Raw genomic sequence first — 24,834 nt, 5'->3', positions numbered from 1 at the left:
ATTCCCCATTTCTTAGGAGTTCAGCTGAGCTAGATTTTACTCTGGAACTGTTCTCTTTTGACCATGGGGTGAAATTCATTCGTTTATAACCAAATCTGTGTAATGTCAGCTTTCAGGTGCAGAATCCATGTCCCCACAAATCTGCTCCGTGTGAAGGTGGCGGTGTAATTCTGCCTGTTCAGGGCAGAAGTTCCCCCTGATGCTTCTGTATGTGAGGACTGGCAGTGAGTGTATTGTCGGCAGTGAGTGTATTGTCGGCAGTGAGTGTATTGTCGGCAGTGAGTGTATTGTCGGCAGTGAGTGTATTGTCGGCAGTGAGTGTATTGTCGGCAGTGAGTGTATTGTCGGCAGTGAGTGTATTGTCGGCAGTGAGTGTATTGTCGGCAGTGAGTGTATTGTCTGCACTGAGCAGGGGTGTTCTTCGTGCCATGAGCAGAAGTATGAGACCTGCACGGACTGATCACATGTGAGCATCCTAAAAATAGGACCGCAAGTGTGCAGCAGCCTCCCCTTCACCAGCCATTTGTAGCCGTCATCCCGTGCCTTGTGACTTGTAATAGGAATGTGCACCGAGTCATTACCACAGGCCTTTATGGGATTTGGCCAGTCTTTTTTGCTAAATGTATTCATGTCCAGTGTAGTGACTCTTGGAAGCGGTGTCATTGAGCTGCCTTTACTACCAGGAATTCTGCTCAGGGTACCTGGATTACCTGTTGCATCATTCTCAGTAAATGTATGAAGATCCCAAGGTGAAGCATTGCCTCATCTGCCTGACAGCAACATTTAGAGTAAACCTACAAGGGAAGACTACAGCTAAGAATTGCTTCATCTCGGGTTAAGAAATAGCTATTTATTTGGTATGCTCACTTTATCTACAGGTGCACCTAGTCATTAACGGGGCTATGACTTTATAGCACTTACTAAAATATGTAAGTATTACAGGTTCTGCTCCTGCAATTGACTATACAACTCTTCTGTCCATAAAAATGGCAGCTAAAGAAGAACGTGATATGCTTGTCCATCAGCCTCCAAATGAAAAAAACTTTCCCAAATCCTGGGATTTTTCAATTGGAGGAAACTGCTAGACTGATCTGGTCACATACTCCTCCGCCAGCAGCCATAATAAGTGCAGGAGGAGAACCTGTAGGTGCCACAAATTTGTATGCCCAACACACTTGTTAAAAAGGTGCTGTCCACTTTACCTTTATTTTAACAGCATCACCAAGATACGCCATTAGTATCAAATTAGTGGGGCTTTGGTACTTTGGCACCTCCACTGACTAACTTCAGCAGCGGCCAGATGTATACAATGTAACAAACTACACAGCCCCTACAATGTATAGTGGCTGCTCCCAGGTACTGCAGAATGGCTCATGTTTATTTGGGCATGGTGGAGCATTCCAGAAAACTGGTGCAGCACAAGAAAAGACTTTGAGATAAGAGTAGGAGATTTAACTTAGAATATTGGATCTTTATTCAACACGAAGAGCATGGTTAAGGTCGTACACAGAGATGGAGATGATGTGGGCAAGTGTCGCACTAGAGAGAGATTTGTAGATGATAGTAATAAGTTTGTAGTATTTTTTTCAGATGGGCAATCAATGCAATTACTGGTACAGGGTGGAGGAGTCAGTGCAACAGCTGTACAAAAATGAGCCAGGTGCTCCATTAAGGATAGATTGGAGAGAGAGAGGTTCGAAGGGAGACAGATTATTCATGAAGTCATCAAGCAAACTTTGTATTTAAATTTTCCTGCATATGTAGTAGTAATCTAAAAGTACATACCGTCATTTTAAATATGTGGTTTTATTACTGGATATTTGGCTGCAGGGAGAAAACCTGTTTCTTACACAGTAGAAAGCACACCTCATGCTCCTTGACTGACATCCTGCTCAGTAGGATGTCAGTCATGGAGCAGCAGTGATGACAGCACACTAACTTGACCCTGGCGCTACCCAAATAATTTGAAGTGAGTGGCTGCAGGGAGGATACAACTTTATTTTTTCCCTGCAGCCAAAAATCCGGTTAGTCTGCCACATATACGTAAAAGGTTATGAACTTGCAGATTACCAGTATGTCTACAGGTAAATACCAGGTTTTGATAACCGGTTACCTTTTAAAGTAATGAAGACAAGATATGAAACATGTGAAGAGAGAAAAAAAAAAAAGAACAAGTTCTTATTTTGGAGACCATTGAAGACTGGTAATTAGTCAAGGCAAGCAGTTTGATGTAAGGGACTCTGGACCTCATTTATTCTGGTGGCTAGAAAATCCTCCTCTCTGTATTGGGTCGTCTGCCTCATCCTAGATTTTCTCCGCTGCCTGTTGCTTCGTGCCAGATGCATAGATCTAGGCTGCTGTGACTCGCCCACCTTCATGTTTCCCTACAGACATGAGCACCGGGGGCCACAATGGCTGTCAGGTACTGTTGTTTGTTTTCGTGCCGTAATCTGTGCAGAGATCAGTGGAGGAAGCTACATGCGGCAAACTCTGCTCACACAGAGGAAATGCTCTGCTCATAAAGTGATGTTTGTTTTCAGCCATTATTAATATTACAATGTGTTCTGTCTGGAACAGACAGGTTGGTGAAGTGGTAATCTCTCCTCCAGTCCCTGCCGCCAGCGCTGGGGGTAAAGGTCCGGGGTGTGCAGCTGTCACTTGGGTTAATGAGTAACATAGTCCGCAGCCAGCTCTATATGCTATACTGCATGCGCAGCCTCCAAATTCAGCCGAACCGTCCTCTGAAAATACATTGGATATCCCCGAGAGCTGTCGACGTGTGCCATGTGTGTAAAAGTGTTTAGTAATTACTGGGCGTCGTTTGGGCATCTATATGGAGTTCTCAGTGGCAGCACCCATGACCCTAATGGTGCTGACCGGATTCATCTATGGTTTTTTGTGGTTGTATAATGCACATCTGTACTTGTAACGTCCATGATCTTGGTTCTGCATCTATCATGGAGATTTTTCATTTGCCTGTGTTGAATTTTCAGGGTGTCGCTGAGCTCGGGCGCTGCAGAAATGAAACGCTTCCTAAGGTCTGGTCAAGACTCTGTGAGGGAGAGACTGAAAAGGGACCTGTTCCAGTTTAACAAGGTGACGTGGGCTTAATACTCGGCAGGGCTTCATTCCTAGGGTATTGGACGTGGTGCCGCAGACTGCGACATGTCTGCATGTATGTATACGTGGCGGGATTGTTCTGACTGCTGTGGCTGGCTTCCTATAGTTCATTATATGAATTATTTATTTCTGGTGCCACGCTGTGACCATCTGCTGCTTCATCTCTCAGCTCAAAAATGGATTTCTTGTTCACACATGAATGATGGTTATACAGCAGAGAGCCGCATCATAAAAGCACATAGTACTGTCTAAAGAGGATTAACCTGTCATCTCATGTCTTAGTAAACCATTTTATTTATAGCGCAATATCTATTTTCCATTTTTTTTTTTCATAAAGAACTTTGCATTGTGCCATTAGTCCGTTGTTCCTCCTGGAAATATATGAAGAAATTGACCACTAGGGGCCTTATCATTAATTTGTCAATAAAGTATTTGCACAGCGTCATTTTGCAGCACTGATTTGAGTGGAAAAAGACAAGTATAATTAACATGGGAAATGGTAACACTAAATTTAGTCTTGGAGTTCCAGGATGAGCAACCGAGGAACAACAGAATGCTAAAGTCTAAGAACGAAAGCTGTGTAATTGCTTGTTTACTGGTAATCCAGACCTGTCAGGAGAGCTGATCGCTCCTCTTTAGAGCACCACTTCTGCGTTTTTTTGTTTTTTTTATTGCACTTCTGGAGTGGTACCTTAACTGTAATTGTCCTGCTCTCTGTCTCGTACTCACCTGCTTCCGCCTTCATCATTTTCCCTGCAGTGCTCCTGCCGATCTCTGGTGAAGAGTGTCCTGACGGCAGCTCCAGTGTTTCATGGAGCCTGACGGAGGTCACTTTTCAATACATCTGAGAGCCTCGTTCTGGCTCTAGGTTGCATTGAGCTGCTGTGACGTAACTTCTGACTTCCGGCCAGTCAGAAGGTACCAGATGGCACCGCGGTATCAGAGCTGCCTCGGCAAAAGGTAAAGCCGCTAGAAAGTCAGTATATGAACGGGGGAAGGAGACTTGCATTTAAAGTGCCGCTGGAGTGGTGCTTTAAGAAGCAATTGTAACAAAACCATTTCCTTCTGAAAATTAAGGGAAATATGTGACTAGAAGAACGGAAGTGCAAACCATAGTGTTTACTAATTTTAAAAGGATTGTGTCACCATATTTGACCTATCTATACTATTAATATGGGCATCCTGGTTATAGACTTCACAAAAAAGTCCTACCTGTAAGCCTCATATCAGATAGTTTGTTAATAAGTAGGGATGAGCGAATAGCTTTGGCTAACTCCTTATCCGAATAGTAGCTATAACGCTTCCCAGATAGCTGCATCAGGAACCCGGATACCCGATAATCAGCTGTTCGGCTCCGCAGCTGCATATGTCGCAGCTACGTGACAGTCACAACACATGCATAGACAGCCTGTGTGTTTTGGCTCTCCATGCATGTGTTGTGACTGTCACACAGCCGTCTCTGGTCTCAATCTAGGGCCTCCTCTCCTTTTCTTGAGATGCCGTCCTCCTTCCCTGTTTCGTGTGGATGACGCATCCTACGTCATCCACAGTGTCCAACATTACGCTCCTGTGCAGGCTTATATTTTTTCTGTCCTGTCGAGGGCAGAGTAAAGTATATGTAAATATACTTTATAGTATATGTAAAATAGGGGGCAAGTCAGTGAAGGATCAGTAACCTGTCCTAAGCCCATACAGATGCATATGTAAGCAGAGCACCAAATAAAGCCCACCCCTGAGCACCACAGAAAACCTGCTGACAGGTAGGGAACTTGGCACCTATACAATTGATACCTGGACTATAGCTTTTAGTGGTTTGGTTACAGTAAAAAAAAAAAAATAAATATATATATATATATATATATATATATATATATATATATATATATATATATATATATATATATATATATATATATATATATATATATATATATATATATATATATATATATATTTTGCAATTAATAGGGCTTTGTGCACACTTGACTTCACCAAAGGGCTCAGAGCACCATTGCGCCTCCTAAAATTTTGTGTATTGAGAGTTGTCATGTCTTGATTGCCTGAACTTTACAGTGGCGCTTAGTGTTACACTGGCAAGAACTGTTAGGCTGGTTTCACATTTGCGTCTGTGTGCGCAGCTTACGATCCTCATGCGTACCTATCTTTATCATGGTGTATGCATGGACATGCGTTTGTATGCGTTCGCATGCTTTTGTGTACGCATGCGTTTTTTCGTGGTGTGCGGCGTGGCGAACGCAACATGTTGCATTTTTGGAAGCGTAAAAAATCAGTCAAATATGTGCAGGCATGCGGATGAGTGCGTAAAAGAAACGCATTACTGTCTATAGGAACGCATGCGTTCGATGCGCTTGCATACTTCGGACTCCGCATGTCCAGGAACTGTTTTGAGACACGCCCTCCTGGAAATATAGAACGCATGCACATAAAAAGCGCAAACGCAAGCAAAAACGCATACAAACACAGCTTTTTTTGCCGTCATGCGTAAGCTGATGTGGATAAAAACGCTGCGCTAGCATGTCTTTGGTTGCGGATGATACGCTGTACACATAGACGCAATTGTGAAACTTAAATTATTGAGCGACAGGCGCAGAGCAAAACCAGTATTGAGAACCTGCAATGACTGAGCGCGGCTGCATTGTTCACGCAGAGCTGTGATTGAGTCTAGTGCTGTCAATGAAAGTGACAATCCACAGCTCTGCCCCTACACGGACACTGCTGCCGCACTTATATAGTGTCATTGTCGCCACTCGGCACCAGATACCGCCTGCAGCTGCTGCTCCTCAGTACTGTACTGCCGGCAGTAAGGGAGTGTGGTCGCAGTGCACGGCTTGTTCTTTGTCAACCAAGTGCAAATTCAGGGGCACAACGGTGCACCAAAATGCAATTATTTGCAGACAAAAAAATTAATATATATTTGTAAATATATAAAATTCATATTGTTATACCAACAAAGGCTATATTACATGTATGATTTTTATAGGGGCTAAGTTCACTATATACCCGTAAAAGTGTTCAGTTAGCCTCAGGGTTGTGGAGTCAGGAGTCAGTATACGTTTTGGTGGAGTTAGTCAATATAAAATGCCTTGACTAGTGATGAGCGAGTATACTCGTTGCTCGGGTTTTCCCGAGCACGCTCGGGTGCTCTCTGAGTATTTGTAACTGCTCAGATTTAGTTTTCGTTGCCTCAGCTGCATGATTTACAGCTGCTAGCCAGCCTGAGTACATGTGGGGATTACCTGGTTGCTAGGGAATCCTCACATGTAATCAAGCTGGCTAGCAGCTGTAAATCATGCAGCTGCTAAATCTAGACCAAATCTCCGAGCAGTCACAAATATTCGGAGACCACCCGAGCGTGATCGAGAAAACCCGAGCAACGAGTATGCTTGCTCATCACTAGCCCTGACATCTACTGGGGGGAGAGTTGGAAGGCCCCCATACACATTAGTGTCCAATCACACCGTTATCGGCAGGTTAGCCTTGTGGTAATCAAAAACATATGTTGGCCTTTAGGCTATATTCACATGTTGCGTTTTTGTGCGTTTTTTTTTTTTTTTTAAACCTGCAGGAAAACCTGCTCTCTTGCAGTAAAGAAGCTGCTTACATAAAGTAGCTGTTACTGCATTTTTTGCTGTGGTTTTTACTGTGTTTTTCAGGATCCCAACGTTCAGCTTTGCTTCCACTACAGAAGCATGAACACAGGTCTTAAATTGGTGACCTACGTGAAACCATTTTTGGAAAATATAACAGTGGGGTGAATTGGTGGGGAGTAGTTTACCTAAGAGATGAGCAGAGCATTGTTTGTAGGACAGTGTTTACTTACACACTTCAGTAAGGGTACCGTCACACAGTCACACTTTGATCGCTACGACCGTACGATCCGTGACGTTCCAGCGATATCCATACGATCTCGCTGTGTCTGACACGCAGCAGCGATCAGGGATCCTGCTGAGAATCGTACGTCGTAGCAGATCGTATGGAACGTTCTTTCGTCGCTTGATCACCCGCTGACATCGCTGGATCGTTGTGTGTGACAGCGATCCAGCGATGTGTTCGCTTGTAACCAGGGTAAACATCGGGTAACTAAGCGCAGGGCCGCGCTTAGTAACCCGATGTTTACCGTGGTTACCAGCGTAAACGTTAAAAAAACAAACAGTACATACTCACATTCCGGTGTCTGTCCCCGGCGTCTCAGCTTCTCTGCACTGTGAGCGCCTGCCAGCCGGAAAGCGAGCACAGCGGTGACGTCTGACGTCACCGCTGTGCTTTCCGGCTCTGCTGCTTACACAGTGGAGAGAAGCAGAATGCCGGGGGACAGACACCGGAATGTGAGTATGTAGTGTTTGTTTTTTTTACGTTTACGCTGGTAACCAGGGTAAACATCGGGTTACTAAGCGCGGCCCTGCGCTTAGTTACCCGATGTTTACCCTGGTTACCCGGGGACTTCGGCATCGCTCCAGCGCCGTGATTGCAACGTGTGACCGCAGTCTACGACGCTGGAGCGATACTCATACGATCGCTGCGACGTCACGGATCGTGCCGTCGTAGCGATTAAAATGGTACTGTGTGACGGTACCCTAAGGGTACTGTCACACAGTACCATTTTGATCGCTACGACGGTACGATTCGTGACGTTCTAGCGATATCGTTACGATATCGCAGTGTCTGACACGCAGCAGCGATCAGGGATCCTGCTGAGAATCGTACGTCGTAGCAGATCGTATGGAACTTTCTTTCGTCGCTTGATCACCCGCTGACATCGCTGGATCGTTGTGTGTGACAGCGATCCAGCGATGTGTTCGCTTGTAACCAGGGTAAACATCGGGTAACTAAGCGCAGGGCCGCGCTTAGTAACCCGATGTTTACCCTGGTTACCAGCGTAAACGTAAAAAAAACAAACAGTACATACTCACATTCCGGTGTCTGTCCCCGGCGTCTCAACTTCTCTCCACTGTGTGAGCGTCTGCCGGCCGGAAAGCGAGCACAGCGGTGACGTCTGACGTCACCGCTCTGCTTTCCGGCTATGGCGCTTACACAGTGGAGAGAAGCAGAACGCCGGGGACAGACACCGGAATGTAAGTATGCACTTTTTTTTTTTTTTTTACGTTTACGCTGGTAACCAGGGTAAACATCGGGTTACTAAGCGCGGCCCTGCGCTTAGTTACCCGATGTTTACCCTGGTTACCGGGGACTTCGGCATCGCTCCAGCGCCGTGATTGCAACGTGAGACCGCAGTCTACGACGCTGGAGCGATAATCATACGATCGCTGCGACGTCACGGATCGTGCCGTCGTAGCGATTAAAATGGTACTGTGTGACAGTACCCTTAGCCACGGGGCATTGTTCAATTTCACACCTAATGTTTACTTTACACACATCACTAATTTAATTAAACTGTCCTAATCCTAAACTGCCATTCTCAACTGCCATGATCATCAAGACATTATGGTTTATGCTTGGGTAAAATCACAAAAATAAATGCTTCACATACTCCTGTACCTGTTTTCTTTCATTAAAAACGCAGCAAAACCTGATACCTGCATTTATTGCTGCGCTTTTGCACGTATCCATTGCTTTCTATGGGTATAAAACGCTTCAAAAACGCTGAAAGTGACATGCTGCATTTTGCAAAAAACATGGTATTGCACAAATTGCTGAGGACATATATACAAACGCTGTGCATGAGATTTCTGTAATCTCAGACTTTGCTGGTACTGTAAAACAAAGCTGAAAATTTGCATAAAAAAGCATTTAAAAAAAAAAAATGCTGAAAAAATGCAACGTGTGAACATAGCCTTATGTTATATGCCCTCGATCAGGAACTGCTGCAGGTTTGACTCAGCGTATTTATATGCAGTGTCAAACCTGCAGCATCCAGATGTTACAGCATAGTGGATGGGATCCCATGATTACTATGCATCCACAGACGCCTGCGGATCACCCGCAGAGATGGACATGTGGCGCCTCTTTCCAGACCGCAGCATATCTATTTCTCCGCAACAGAAATTTCATCAACAGAAATGTATTGTATGCTGTAAGTCCGCATGGTTCAGTGAATACATGCGTGTTTACCTGCATTCAGTAGAAGGCCGTGCTTCAGACACAGCAAAGATACGCTACCTCCTAAGTGCTGCAAGTTCTGGATCGTGGGCACCCCGCCTTAGGGTACCGTCACACAATGCCATTTTGATCGCTACGACGGCACGATCCGTGACGTCGCAGCGATCGTATGAGTATCGCTCCAGCGTCGTAGACTGCGGTCACACGTTGCAATCACGGCGCTGGAGCGATGCCGAAGTCCCCGGGTAACCAGGGTAAACATCGGGTTACTAAGCGCAGGGCCGCGCTTAGTAACCCGATGTTTACCCTGGTTACCAGCGTAAACGTAAAAAAAACAAACAGTACATACTCACATTCCGGTGTCTGTCCTCCAGCGTCTCAGCTTCTCTGCACTGTGTAAGCACAGCAGCCGGAAAGCACAGCGGTGACGTCAGACGTCACTGCTGTGCTCACTTTCTGGCTGGCCGGCGCTCACAGTGCAGAGAAGCAGAACGCCGGGGGACAGACACCGGAATGTAAGTATGTACTGTTTGTTTTTTTTACTTTTACGCTGGTAACCACGGTAAACATCGGGTTACTAAGCGCGGCCCTGCGCTTAGTTACCCGATGTTTACCCTGGTTACAAGCGAACACATCGCTGGATCGCTGTCACACACAACGATCCAGCGATGTCAGCGGGAGATCCAGCGACGAAAGAAAGTTCCAAACGATCTGCTACGACGTACGATTCTCAGCAGGATCCCTGATCGCTGCTGCGTGTCAGACACAGCGATATCGTATGGATATCGCTGGAACGTCACGGATCGTACGGTCGTAGCGATCAAAGTGTGACTGTGTGACGGTACCCTTAGAGTTTGTGGTTTCTCAGCTGACCAGAGTGCACATGGTTATCTGGACACTGGTGCAACCTTTGGCTCTATAGAGGGCTTAAAGGGACTCTCTCAGCACAGAATGACTGTTCAGACCAAGTACAGGTTTCGTCACCCTTCCCAATCCCCCCCCCCCCCCCCCCCATTTAAGCTATCTCTGTCTCTCATTTTAGGGCACATGCTCTGCAGTCATACAGATGCATGGTGTATGTGTTAGTATGCTTACTTTTCATACTCATTAAAGATTGGTAGTTGTCTGCACGGCAATGTACCTGCCAAACTGGTTTTATTACAATTCATCAATGGATTATATACATGTTTTCAGGCATGAAGCCAAAACCACAGTAAGGTTATGGTGACGTTTTTGCTGTGGCTTTTCCTTGCAAAAAAAGCAACGTTTTACAGTAGAAGCAAACTAAATTTTTTTTTTTTTTTTATAGAATCTCATGCACATGGTAAGCTCTTTTTTTTTTTTTTTTTTTTTTTACCCGTTCATTTAACCCCTTTTCGACATGTGGCCTAATAGTACTCACATGTTGGACTCCCCCTGTTTGGTGCGGGCATGACAGCTGATTTTTATAGCTGACATGTGCCTGTAACAGCCGCTTGTGGAATCTCAATCCACCCGGGGCTGTTAACTAGTTAAATGCCGCTGTAAATCTCTGACAGCGGCATTTAACTTGTGCTTACAAGAAGTGCGTCACTAATCCCGCCCATTGGGGACTCCGTCACATGATCGCATGTCACCGATGGGTTGGCATGACAACCAAAGGTCTGCAGCAGACCTCTTAGGTTGCCATTGCCAGATTGCTATGAGCGCTGCCCCCGTGGTCGTGCAAGTGAGCATTTCTGCAGCACACGAGCGATCTGATCATCTCCTGTGTGTAGCAGAGGTTATCAAAGTACTGCATCATCTAGTCTCCCATCTAGTCTCCCAAGACTATTGAAGCATGCAAAAAGTTAAAAAAAAAAAGTTTTTAAAAATTAAAAAAATATACCGTATATACTTGAGTATAAGCCGAGAATTTCAGTCCATTTTTTTAGGCTGAAATTGCCCCTCTCGGCTTATACTCGAGTCATTCCCAGGGGTCGGCAGGGGAGGTGGAGCAGCAGCTGTGTAATAATATCACCTGCTCCTGGCGCAGTCCCTGGTTCCCCGGCGCCGGCAGTTTCTTCCTGTAGTGAGCGGTCACATGGTACCGCTCATTACAGTAATGCATATGGACCCCACTTCACTCCCATAGGGGTGAAGCCGCATATTCATTATTGTAATGAGCGGTACCATGTGACCTCTCACTACGGGAAGAAGCTGCCGGCGCCAGGAGCAGGTGAGTATAACGCAGTGCGCGATATTCAAATGCTCCCCTTGCCGCCGCCGCTGCATCTTCCCCGTGCTCTGCATTGACGCTCAGGTCAGAGGGCGCGATTAGTGTGCACACCGCCCTCTGCCTGAACAGTCAATGCAGAGCACGGGGAAGACGCAGCGGCGGGTGGTGGAACGGGGAGCAGGTGAATATAGCAAGTGCCGGGGGCCTGAGAGGTGAGTATATAATTTTTTATTTTTTTTAATCGCAGCAACAGCATATGGAGCAAATGTCTACATGGAGCATCTTATGGGGCATAATCAATGTTTGTGCAGCTTTATATGAGGCAAATGTCTACGTGGAGCATCTTATGGGGCCATAATCAGCATTTGTGCAGCTTTTATATCGGGCAAATATCTTTATGGAGCATCTTATGGGGCCATTTATCAACGTTTGTGGAGCATTATATGGGGCAAATGTCTCTATGGAGCATCTTATGGGGCCATAATCCGCATTTGTGCAGCATTATATGGGGCATATTTTAATATGGAGCATCTTATGGGGCCATCATGACCTGTATGGAGCATTATATGGGGCTCCTGATTCAATATGGATATTCAAAAACACTTAACCTACTGATGTCTCAATTAATTTTACTTTTATTGGTATCTATTTTTATTTTTGACATTTACTGGTAACTGCTGCATTTTCCACCCTAGGCTTATACTCAAGTCATTAAGTTTTCCCAGTTTTTTGTGGCAAAATTAGGGGTCTCGGCTTATACTCAGGTCAGCTTATACTCGAGTATATATGGTAGTTCAAATCACCCCCCCTTTCGCCCCATTCAAAATAAAACAATAACAAAAAAACAAATATTCACATGTTATCGCCGCGTTCAGAATCGCCTGATCTATTAATGTAAAAAAAAATGAACCCGATCGCTAAACAGCATAACGAGTAAAAGATTAAAAATGCCAGAGTTACGTTTTTTGGTTGCTGCTACATTGCAATAATGGGCAATTAAAAGATGTTATCTACACAAAAATGGTATCGGTAAGAAACGTCAGCTCGGCGCACAAAAAATAAGCCCTCACCCAACCCCAGATCACAAAAAATGGAGACGCTACAGGTCTCAGAAAATGGTGCCATTTTTTAAACAAATTTTGGAATTTTGTTTTCACAACTTAAATAAAAGACAAAAAAAAAAACTATACATGTTTGGTGTCTATGAACTCATAATGACCTGGAGAATCATAATGGCAGGTCAGTTTTAGTATTTGGTGAACATGGTAAAAAAAAAAAATATGAAAAAAATAAATAAATGTGGAATTGCACTTTATTTGCAATTTCACAGCACTTGGAATTTTTTTTCCAGTACAACCTATGGTGTCGTTCAAAAGTACAACTTGTCCCGCAAAAAACAAGCCCTCACATGGCCATATTGATGGAACAATAAAAAAGATATGGCTCTGGGAAGAAGGGGAGCGAAAACGGAAAATGGCCTGGGTGTTAAATGCATATAAATATGCCTGAAAAAATGCATCAAAATTGCACATGGTGTATGCAACATTTTTCCTCACACTTTTCTTTTTTTTGCGTGAAAAAGCAAACTGTTCAGAATAGCTCCATGTGGATGTACTTCAATTGGGCGGACATTGCAGGCTGTGGACAAGAAATGATAGTGGCCTAGTTTACGGTGTGCAGGCGACCTGCCTCTGGTTATTGTGTGTCAGAGGAAAGCAGCCATGCTTCAATGTTCAGGGTCCCTTGAGAAATGTTTACGAAGGATTCCTGAGAAACTGGAGCAACTAATTTATAGTAAAGAGAACTGGAAGATTACATCCAGAAGTAATTGTTACATAAATATACAGTGGATGTTAAGCTTTGGTGAGCCTAAATAACTATGTCATGTGAGTGTATTGTTGTCCATAAATAGCAAATCCTCGGTAGTGTTATTATCAGAAAAAAGCCCCTTTATCCACAGGGACGTCCCAGGAGGTTCATGTCTGCCAACACAAACACATTTATTATTCTTGTATACACTTAATGTGTGCACATATAATATAGTATATTCCCTATGTAGAAAGGTTTCAAAATACTCAGACATCACTGTTTTTTTTAAATGAATTTTTAAGAGCTAAAATGAATGTCTAGCAGAAGCTCAAAAATGATTCTATTTATTTTTCTTAGAACTTACTGCTTTTTTATATAAACTGCTAACCCCTTAGTGACAGAGCCAAATTTGTGAAATCTGACCAGTGTCATTTTATGTGGTAATAACTCTGGAACGCTTCAACAAATCCCAGTGAGATTTTTTTTTTTTTGTTACGTTATAATGTATGATAATGGTCGATACTTTTGATAAATAGACAAAACATATAAAAAATGTGACAAAAATGTGAAGAAAAAAAAAATTGCATTTTTCGAACTTTGAATGATGATCCCTTTAATCCAGATAGAAATACCACAGAAAAACCTGAATAAATAACATTTCCCACATGTCGGCTTTACATCAGCAGCGCTTATAGAATGTTATTTTATTTTGTTAGCATTTCAGGATGTTTAAAAATGTAGCTGTAATTTTTCATTTTTTTCAAGGAGATTTACACATTATTTTTTTTTTAGGGACTTATCCATGGTTGAAGTGACTTTAGGAGTCCTATATATTGGAAAATCCCACAAAATGATACCATTTTAAAAACTGCACCCCTTGACATATTGTAACTGCTGTCAGGTAGTTTGTTAACCCTTCAGGTGATTTTCAAGAATGAATACAAAGTGGCATGACAGGAATGAAAGTGTATATTTTTACCACCTAAATGTCACTAACTTCTGAACAGGCCACTGTAGCCGGCAGACTTTAAGGCCGCTATTTGATTGTGAACTGCCATGGCAAACATCAGGACCACAGGATCATGATCTGAGGGCACCAATTGGGATAAATAGGAAGCCCCCACTCTGTAAACCATTTATATGATGTAGTCAATTTTGACAGCAACATCTAAGGGGTTAAACAGATATGGACTGTGTAAACACTGATCGTGGCTGATGCAGCAAGTTGTCAGCTATAGTGCACATCTGACAGCTACTGGATTGTCACCTGTATGGGGATGCTAGTCTCTTATATCTCAGGTCAGTGAAAAGACGTATTGGCGGTCATTAAGGGGTTAAGTTAGAGATATAATCTTTGACTACAGATTATCTCCAATGTCTACAGGAAGTCTGAAGTAGTCTGAGACACTCCTGTCTCCTCATTGGTTTAGGGTACTGTCACACAGTCACACTTTGATCGCTACGACCGTACGATCCGTGACGTTCCAGCGATATCCATACGATCTCGCTGTGTCTGACACGCAGCAGCGATCAGGGATCCTGCTGAGAATCGTACGTCGTAGCAGATCGTATGGAACTTTCTTTCGTCGCTGGATCTCCCGCTGACATCGCTGGATCGTTGTGTGTGACAGCGATCCAGCGATGTGTTCGCTTGTAACCAGGGTAAACATCGGGTAACTAAGCGCAGGGCAGCGCTTAGTAACCCGATGTTTTCCCTGGTTACCAGCGTAAAAGTTAAAAAAAACAAACAGTACATACTTACATTCCGGTGTCTGTCCTCCGGCGTCTCAGCTTCTCTGCAGTGTGAGCGCCGGCCAGCCAGAAAGCGAGCACAGCGGTGACGTCACCGCTCTGCTTTCCGGCTCTGCTGCTTACACAGTGGAGAGAAGCAGAACGCCGGGGGACAGACACCGGAATGTAAGTATGTACTGTTTGTTTTTTTTACGTTTACGCTGGTAACCAGGGTAAACATCGGGTTACTAAGCGCGGCCCTGCGCTTAGTTACCCGATGTTTACCCTGGTTACCCGGGGACTTCGGCATCGCTCCAGCGCCGTGATTGCAACGTGTGACCGCAGTCTACGACGCTGGAGCGATAATCATACGATCGCTGCGACGTCACGGATCGTGCCGTCGTAGCGATCAAAATGGCACTGTGTGACAGTACCCTTAGGCTGTTCTCCTCCATGCAGCTGTGCCTTCTCAGATCGGCTGCTATGTATAAGGCTAGGTTCAGATTGCGTTAGTGCAATCCGTTTAGCGCGAGCGCTAGCGGATTGCGCTAACGCAATGTCTTTTTCGGGGCCGCGTTCAGGGGTCGCGTTAACGTCCCCGCTCTCGCAGATCCCCGATCTGCGAGAGCGGGGAACGGACCTCTGGCGCGCCGCGGACGCTGCAAGCAGCGTCCAAGGCGCGCTACAAAAGACCGGCACATCGCTAGCGCGTGCCGAAAATGACACGCGCTAGCAATGCGCTCTAACATTGCCGGCAATGGGAGCGCTAACGGACGCGGTGCACGGCGTTAATTTCGCCGTGCAACGCTGTCCGTTAGCGCTATCCCATTAACGCAATGGGAACCTAGCCTAAACTTAAATCTATCTCAGGCTCACAAGAAAGCTAAAGAAAGATGACATCCAATACAGCAAGGGCAGAATGATTATGTAGTACAGATTGCTAAACCGTCAGTGAAAAAATGGTAATGACAATGTACCCTATTTTTCGGACTATAAGTTGGGATGTACTTACAGTTAGCGTGGAGGAAGCAGGAGTCTGGCGTTTCTTCCGGTGGGTCGATGCTGCAGGGCGATGATCTCGCTCCCATGCCAGCCTGGTGTGGTAGGTTCATCAGTGCTCTGTGGTGCGAGGCGCTAAGCCAACATTTTGTGAAAGCTCGGAGCCCCCACACTTCTATTGCTTCGATGCTGTGGTCTCCGGGAAAATGTGAAAAATGGCCGCCTGCGCATGCGCAGATTGAGATGTTGGCTCAAAGAACTCGTCTCCCTAGATGGGGACGAGATCTCAGTCTGCGCATGCGCCGCCTCAGGGGGCCATTTTCCCAGAGGCCGCAGCATTGAGGCAATAGAAGTGCGGGGACTCGGGCTTTAACAAAATGTCGCAGTAGCCCCCGCACCACGGAGCACCGCCACACCTGCGCATCAGTCTGGGTCATGCCATCGCCGGACCACCAAACAGCCCTTGTGGCTCTGCTCCACCAGCGCTTCCGCTTTTTTTCCCCCATTTGGCGCATTATTTTTTTTCCCCCCCCATTTTCCTTCTGAAAATTTGGGGTGCGTCTTATAGTCCGAAAAATACGGTAATTGCCAAACAAGGATATGATTTCTCCATGTCACTTTCTCAAATTGCCAACGTGACTGTGATCCGAGTGTAGTGCGATTGGCCATTCAACACACTTTTAAGAGACTCTCATTCCCCAAAAGGAAGAGTGATGCTTCCATGTGAAATTCTCCATGGACTTTCATTGTGTACAGTCCATTGGGAACACTGACCGAAAATATCCTCCTCTCAACCAACCCCATATACCAAGGCAAATGAGCCTTACACCATACACATTACTAGCTATTGGCTCCCCACGGACAGGAAGCTGAGGTTGCGGAAACTGATGGACACATCCAAAATTCCTCTGGTCACTGTAGCCAGAAGTTCTGGGCAAGTTATGGTGTATGTGTATTCAAAAGTTAGAAAGTGAAGTATGTGCCGTCAGTGAGTGGGAGCCCATCCCCTGTGAGTTCAGGTACTCCAGGGTCTTCGTTATTTCAGTACTGTATCTCTGACCCACCTTATTAGTTGCAGACGTTTATATTAAAATGACTGTTCCAGATAAACCGGTTGGGTGAGTCTTGAAAAATGTGTCACTAATGCCGAATCAGTCTCATGAAAGCGTTACAGGGCAGGCATCAGTAATAATCACAACCAGAGCACAAACAACTTATTATTGTGCAGGAGGGATGATGTCAGTCTGTGCTGGTTGAATTACACGTCACTTAGAAAAGAACTAAAACCTTGCAGAGAGCAGAATATCCAGTATCGTTTTTCCCACGCTGCTTTGCCAACTCATGGGCTTATAGACTTTCTTTTTCTCTAGTCCAGTTAAGCTCGTATTGATGTTTTAGTTCCTATAATCCACCTTACCAAGATTCCTGTAGATAATCGCTCAGAGATCATGGGACTCTTATAGAGACATGTAAATTCTTAGCACACAGCTGCGTACAAACCGGATATTGAACTAAGATGTCCTATTTTCCAATCTGTGTACAGCTATTTTGTTCTGTCAGCCTCTTTCCTTATATACATATATATACTACATTTCCATACAGTGTATTGATCCAAGTTTTAATACGATTTTAAAGATCCACACAACTATGTATGTATGTATGTGTAATTGTATAAATTGTGTAGTAATGAGAAATGACACCGGGAAAATGTATTGAATACATGAAGAACAGTGGTGCAAAAAGCCATGGAAAGTCATGCCACCAGCTGTAATCTATTGGTAATTAGAAAGCAATCCTGTCACTTAGTGGAAAATATTAGCTGGTTCAACTGACTGCCTATAAAAGGGTGTCTCATTACCAAGGTGTCACTCAAGAAACGCCTCATGATGGGCTAAACCAGCGAGCAATCTCAAAACCTTTGTAACCTTATTGTTGCAAAACAAGCCCATGGCACGGGTTACATCTTCTGAAGGTCTGGTCATGCACAGTGCGCCTCTGAAGCTGGGAAGCGTACACCTGGCTACAGAGGTGCAGTGACACTGTCGAAATGAGCGGCGTGCATGCGTGAGTTTTGTGCATGCTGGTGATGACGTCAGCTCGTGCAAATTATGTTATAACGCCCACAGGGGCAAGAGGGCTGACTAGTTTGGGGAAACAAACGCCCCATCGACTAGTCAAATCCCTAATTAGCATAGGAAAAGGGAATCTTCTGAATGTTTTGTTTTGTTTTTTTAATTTATTTATTTAACTGAATAACATTATAATGAAGTAGTGAATGCTTCTGGGTTGGAGGGCAGACCTGACAGGTTCCCTTTAAAATGGGAATCTGTCAGCAGGATTGTGCTCAGTAACCTACAGTGTCAGGTCGGCACCGTTATACTGATTACAATGATACCTGGGTGATGAAATCAGTCTTGTGGTTGTTGTTTAATGTTTGTTTTCAATTAATGATATGCTCGTGCTTCGGGGCGGCCAGTGGGGGTTCTTCATGTTTTGCTCTGATTAGCTATTCATAATGCAGACTGCTGACAGGTTACTGATCCCTCACTGACCTGCCCCCTAGTTTACATAATGAATATCTGTACATACTGAAGAAAAGAAAACCCTTTTGCAGGCAGGTGCTGGCCGTGGCCCGTGCTCTGCAGCATAATCTCATATTTAGTGTCCTAGTAATAACCGTTCTTGATGTTAATTGAGCAAGAGCAAAAAAAAAAAAATCAATTTGAAAATGGCGCCAGCCGTGCCTGCGCAGTATTAGCTATCGGTGTATACATAGTTCTGACAGCTGCTATTGCGCAGGCGCTGGCGGCACCATCTTGCTGGAGAAGAAAAATTTCCTCCTCCAAGATGGCACTGTCCTCGCCTGCGCAGTAGCAGTTTTCGGATATCTCTGAGAGATCGGGCCCCCCCACAGGCCGCTCCGAAGCACGAGCATATCATTAACTCTAAGCTGAAAATAAAGATTAAAAAGAACCACAAGACGGATATAATCAACCAAGGTATCATGTTAGTTAGTATAACGGTGCCAACCTGACACTCTATGTAGGTTAGGCTACTTTCACACTAGCGTCGTGCACTGCACGTCGCTATGCGTCGTTTTGTAGAAAAAATGCATCCTGCAAAAGTTCTTGCAGGATGCGTTTTTTGTCCATAGACTTGCATTAGCAACGCATTGCCACACGTCGCAACCGTCGTGCGACGGTTGCGTCGGTCCGTCGCCACCAAAAACGTTGCATGGAACTCCGCCCCCGCCTCCCCGCACATCACAATGGGGCAGCGGATGCGTTGAAAAACAGCATCCGCTGCCCCCGTTGTGCGGCGCTTTCACTGCTTGCGTCGGTACGTCGCAACGACGCAATTCGTCATGCGTCGTACGACGCTAGTGTGAAAGTAGCCTTACTGTGCACAATCCTGCTGGCAGATTCCCTTTAAAAGAAGAATGAATGGACAAATGCACCAACAAGATATCCTTGATAAAGATCTGCTGCCATTTACCAGGATGAATGAAACAAGGGTGGACATTTCAGCAAGGAATGATCCCAAACACACAACCAAACCAAATAATCAGCACTAGTGTAGTTGTTTAAACTCACTGAGGCTGTGTGCACATGTTGCAGATTTTTTGCAGTTTTTTCGCGTTTTTTCCCTATAAAAACGCTATAAATCCGCAAAAAATCTGCATACATTATGCATCCCATGATTTTTAATGAATTCCGCACTTTTTGTACACATGATGCGTTTTTTTCCACGTTAAAAACGCATCGCGGTAAAAAACGCAGCATGTTCATTAATTTTGTGGATTTTTCGCCGATTTCCCACTATATAATGCATTGGGAAATGTCCAGAAAAATCCGCACCAAAAATGCAGTAAAAATGCGAATAAAACGCATGCAGAATTCTTGCAGAATTCTTGCAGAAAATCTCAGGAATTTTCTGCTAGAATTCCTGAACGTCTGCACATAGCCTGATAGTTATACTCTCAGGGGCAGTAGGAAGGCAGCAATAAGAGATTATCCATCCATCCTTTAATCTATAAATATAAAAAACTCCGGACATACACAAAAGTGACATTATGGGTAAAGAGAGTAATAAAGTGCTTGAAGCAGAGCTCAATAATAAATGGTTTGGTCTCATCAGTTCATTCAGTTCCATCATTAGCAGGGTGAAGACACGCAGGAACAGACAAGATGATTACATGTAGGGGTGGGGGGGAGGTTCCCCATCTTCCCCAGTCATGCCCCTGTATTGCTTCTGCCCTCACAAGGACAGCCCCCAAGTGTAGACTGCTAGGATGTGCCCACCATAGTGTTTTATTTTCTCCGTACGCCTTTCCTCCCCAGTACAGGAAATTCATCAGGGGAGCAAAAACTTGACACAACCCAGATATAAAATCGTTGGTACATGTGGTCCCTCCATCTTGTTCTGTTTTTAAATAGAGGTGTGCTAAATCCTCCTTTGTGCCAGCGTGTGACTCCACCTCCATGTCTTGGACCACATGGTGGAATGCGATCGGCCCGGAAGTGACGTCATTTCACTAACCGCATCATATCTGGTTACCAGTTGCCGATAGTGTGCGGTCCGCCATTGGGCATGGGAGTATGATGTTCTTGCCAGTCAGTGGACTGCATGTTGAGACGCATAGTATGCGAATGCCCTCACACCACATCCAGCAATTAGTGACAGTATAATGCACCTCATCCGGTCTCTGGACCGCTTCGTGGAGCGCAATAGTCCCATTCAGCATGAATCGTGCATCATCGCCAGACATATTAATGGTTCCCATGGTGGTGACACTGGGATGATTTGCTTCATGGGCATCGACAAGGTCAATCCGCAAGTAAGGGGAGGTGATTTTGACAAGATTATTCTGCAGAGGGAGTCACGGTGGAAATTGCACCTGGATATACAGTGGGTACGGAAAGTATTCAGACCCCTTTTAAATTTTTCGCTCTTTGTTTCATTGCATCCATTTGGTAAATTCAAAAAAAGTTCATTTTTTTCTCATTAATATACACTCTGCACACCATCTGTACTGAAAAAAAACAAATGTAGTAATTTTAGCAAATTTATTAAAAAAGAAAAACTGAAATCACATGGTCATAAGTGTTCAGACCCTTTGCTCAGTATTGAGTAGAAGCATCCTTTTGAGCTAGTACTACCATGAATCTTCTTGGGAATGATGCAACAAGTTTTTCACACCTGGATTAGGGGATCCTCTGCCATTCTTCCTTGCAGATCCTCTCTAGTTCCGTCAGGTTGGATGGTGAACGTTGGTGGACAGCCATTTTCAGGTCTCCCCAGAGATGCTTAATTGGGTTAAGGTCAGGGCTGTGGCTGGGCCTGTCAAGAATGGTCACAGAGTTGTTCTGAAGCCACTCATTTGTTATTTTAGCTGTGTACTTAGGGTCATTGTCTTGTTGGAAGGTGAAACTTCGGCCAAGTCTGAGGTCCAGAGCACTCTGGAAGGTTTTCATCCAGGATATCTCTGTCCTTGGCTGCTTTCTTGTTTCCTTCAATGGCAACCAGTCGTCCTGTCCCTGCAGCTGAATAGCTCACCCCCATAGCATGATGCTGCCACCACCAGGTTTCACTGTTGGGATTGTATTGGACAGGTGATGAGCAGTGCCTGTTTTTCCCCCACATATACTGCTTTAAATTTTCACCAAAAAGGTCTATCTTAGTCTCATCGGACCAGAGAATCTTATTTCTCATAGTCTGGTAGTCCTTAATGTGTTTTTTTTTTTCCAAACGCTATGCATGCTTTCATATGTCTTGCACTGAGGAGAGGCTTCCGTCGGGCTACTCTGCCATAAAGGCCCAACTGGTGGACGGCTGCAGTGATAGTTGACTTTGTGGAACTTTCTCCCATCTCCCTACTGCATCTCTGAAGCTCAGCCACAGCGATCTTGGGGTTCTTCTTTACCTCTCTCACCAAGGCTCTTCTCCCACGATTGCTCAGTTTGGCTGGACGGCCAAGTATAGGAAGACTTCTGGTGGTCCCAAACTTCTTCCATTTAAGGATTATGGAGGCCACTGTGCTCTTAGGAACCTTGAGTACTGCAGAAATTCTTTTGTAACCCTTGCCAGATCTGTGCCTTACCAAAATTCTGTCTCTGAGCTCCTTGGCCAGTTCCTTTGACCTCATAATTCTCATTTGGTCTGACATGCACTGTGAGCTGTGAGGTCTTATATAGACAGGTGTGTGCCTTTCCAAATCAAGTCATATCAGTTTAATTAAACACAGGTGGACTCTAATGAAGTAGTAGAATCATCTCAAGAAGGATCACAAGGAAATGGACAGCATGTGACTTAAATGAGTGTCTGAGCAAAGAATCTGAATACTTTGACCATGTGATATTTGTTTTTCTTTTTTTATTAAATTTGCCAAAAATTCTATATATTTTTTTTTCAGTCAAGATGTGCAGATTGTACATTAATGAGAAAAAAATGACCTTTTTCGAATTTACCAAATGGCTGCAATGAAACAGTGAAAATTTTCAAGGGGTCTGAATACTTTTCGTACCCACTGTATATAGATATGTTTTTCGCACCATCCATCTTCCCCTCGACTCGGACCATTTTCCCTGTTGCTGTCGAATAACATCCCCATAGAATGATGCTGCCACCACCATGTCTTACTGTAGGGATGGTGTTCTTGGGATGATGAGCTGTGTTGGTTTGGTGCCAGACATATCGTTTACTTCTGTGGCCAAAAATTTTGCTCTCATTTGACCACCGCACCTTCCTCCATATATTTGGGGAGTCTCCCACATGCCTTTTGACAAACTCAAAACGAGCCTTACAATTTTTAAGTATAAACGGCTTCTTTTTGGCCACTCTCCCATAAAGGCTGCCTTCTATGGAGTGTACGGCTTATAGTGGTCGTATGGACAGATACTCCAGTCCATGCTTGGGAAGTCTGCAGTTCCTTCAGGGTTACCTTTTGGTCTCGAATGAATAAAATAGATGCTTTCTCCCCTTACAATATGTTAATCGTAGCACCCTTTCTGATAAGAGAGTGATTGTATTAGACTACTTGTCCACCTTGGTCACATCCAAACATACTACCAGACTGTATAGTAACTATTAGGTATGTGCACACAATGTCTTTTAGATGCTGACATACCCGTTGAGTTTTGCACGAGGAAGACTTTCAGGAAAACGCCTTCAGTCTTTCCTGAACCATCAGTCTGATTGTTTATTTGCAGTGTCCTTGCAGCTGTCGTGATTTTGTTGTTTTTGTATGGATAAAATGGTGAACTGCCTGAAGATTGGTCAGGTCTCTTCTTCAAACCATTTTGCGGCTTTGGAAACCTGAAGCTCTTTAAAGAAGCACAACCGTATTAAAAGAAAATCGTTTTTACATTAGTCTTTATTCTTGTTTAATTTATTTAGAAATTTTTCAGATACTCAAAGATGTGTTCTCCCATGAAGATAAGCCCTGTCCTTTTCTTTTCTGATGATCAATATTTTTGAGCCTTTGTTCACATATAATTTTTCTTTCTAACCTTATTTTCTTGCAGACCGTTGAACATGGATTTCCTCACCAACCAAGTGCCCTTGGGTTTAGTGACTCTTTACGGCTCATGGCGATTGGGACCCGCTCTGGAGCCATCAAAGTGTATCCTTTGATCATTTTAATCATGTCATTATTGGTGTTTACAGGGATTTTCTTGCGACTGACATTTATGGCATATCCACAGGTTGTCATAAATGTCTTAAAGATGTGTGTCTGGCCTAACTCTAGAAAGGGGTGTCCACGACCCCCATTTTGACAGGTGCCTGTCAGTAGTGGCAGAATATTCCTTGCTATTGCAGTGTTTAATACAGTGGAGCACACTTGCCCATGATGGAGAGATGAGATACAGTTCTACTAGACATCATGACCCTGATTCATCATTTGCATGTTTGTTTTTAAGTTACTTTAACCTTTGTCTTGTGGTGTTCATTGCCATTTTCTGTGCCACATTCTTCAAAATGGGGCACACAATTCATGAATTTTACTGAAAGTCAATGTTTTTTTTTTTTTTTTCCGTCTTGAATGGTTATGAATATAACACAAAAAGTCAAACTTTTTACAATTGTACTGAAAAAAACCGTGCTGTACTTAAAATAAAAAAAGACAGACTATTAGGGTACTGTCACACAGTGGCACTTTGGTCGCTACAACGGCACGATCCGTGACGTTCCAGCGATATAGTTACGATATTGCTGTGTCTGACACGCTACTGCGATCAGGGACCCCGCTGAGAATCGTACGTCGTAGCAGATCGTTTGAAACTTTATTTCGTCGTCAAGTGTCCCGCTGTGGCGGCATGATCGCAGCGTGTAACAAAGGAGTGCACGATATTCCCAATGTCCCGTATGACTTCTATATCGCAACTACGTCATGAAATTATCGCTCCAGCGCCGTGCATTGCAAAGTGTGACCGCAGTCTACGACGCTGGAGCGATAATCAAGCGACGCTGCAACGTCATGGATCGTGCCGTCGGAGCGATCAAAGTGCCACTGTGTGACAGTACCCTTAAGGGAGCTGTAGTGGAGTTGGGCCAAATTTTAAGAATTTGTAAAGAATGAGCTGAAAACATCTGTAATTGCTAAACTCCACCCACAAACTAGAAAACAAGTAAAAACAAAAAAAGGATGCAAATAGAATGATGAATTTTGAAAATACAAACAAAAAAACACAACAGGAAACACACAAAACCAGACAAAAAACATGTGTAAAGGCAATGATGAATAAGGACCTAAGCTTAGGCTACTTTCACACTTCCGTCTTCCAAATCTGCACAGGATCCGTCAAGATGTTGAAATGACGGATCCTGTGCAGATTGTGGAAAACTTGTGCACTGGGCCCGTCTTTCTGACGGACCCGTCGAGCCTATGTGCACCTGTTGTG

At 44.3% G+C, this 24,834-nt stretch overlaps 1 protein-coding gene across 6 annotated transcripts in view; it reads left to right on the top strand.

The window, feature by feature from the left end:
• LLGL2 (LLGL scribble cell polarity complex component 2) overlaps positions 1 to 24,834 on the top strand; it is a 104,792-nt gene that overhangs the window by 39,766 nt on the left and 40,192 nt on the right. For 4 of the 6 annotated variants that reach the window (XM_077251505.1, XM_077251503.1, XM_077251507.1 and 1 more), the window contains exons 2-3: positions 2,994 to 3,096; positions 23,458 to 23,555. In XM_077251505.1, coding sequence (XP_077107620.1) covers positions 3,022 to 3,096; positions 23,458 to 23,555 — 173 coding nt within the window. In that variant the 5' untranslated portion in view covers positions 2,994 to 3,021. Of the gene's footprint in view, positions 1 to 2,763; positions 2,787 to 2,993; positions 3,097 to 23,457; positions 23,556 to 24,834 lie in introns of those variants that run through there. The other 2 variants (XM_077251502.1, XM_077251501.1) reach the window with 1 other exon arrangement.

The sequence above is a fragment of the Ranitomeya variabilis genome, chromosome 4 (genome assembly GCF_051348905.1).
Source record: "Ranitomeya variabilis isolate aRanVar5 chromosome 4, aRanVar5.hap1, whole genome shotgun sequence".
Taxonomy (NCBI): domain Eukaryota; kingdom Metazoa; phylum Chordata; class Amphibia; order Anura; family Dendrobatidae; genus Ranitomeya; species Ranitomeya variabilis.
The sequence above is the reverse complement of the archived record's forward strand: the minus strand, read 5'-3'. Positions and strand labels throughout refer to the sequence as shown.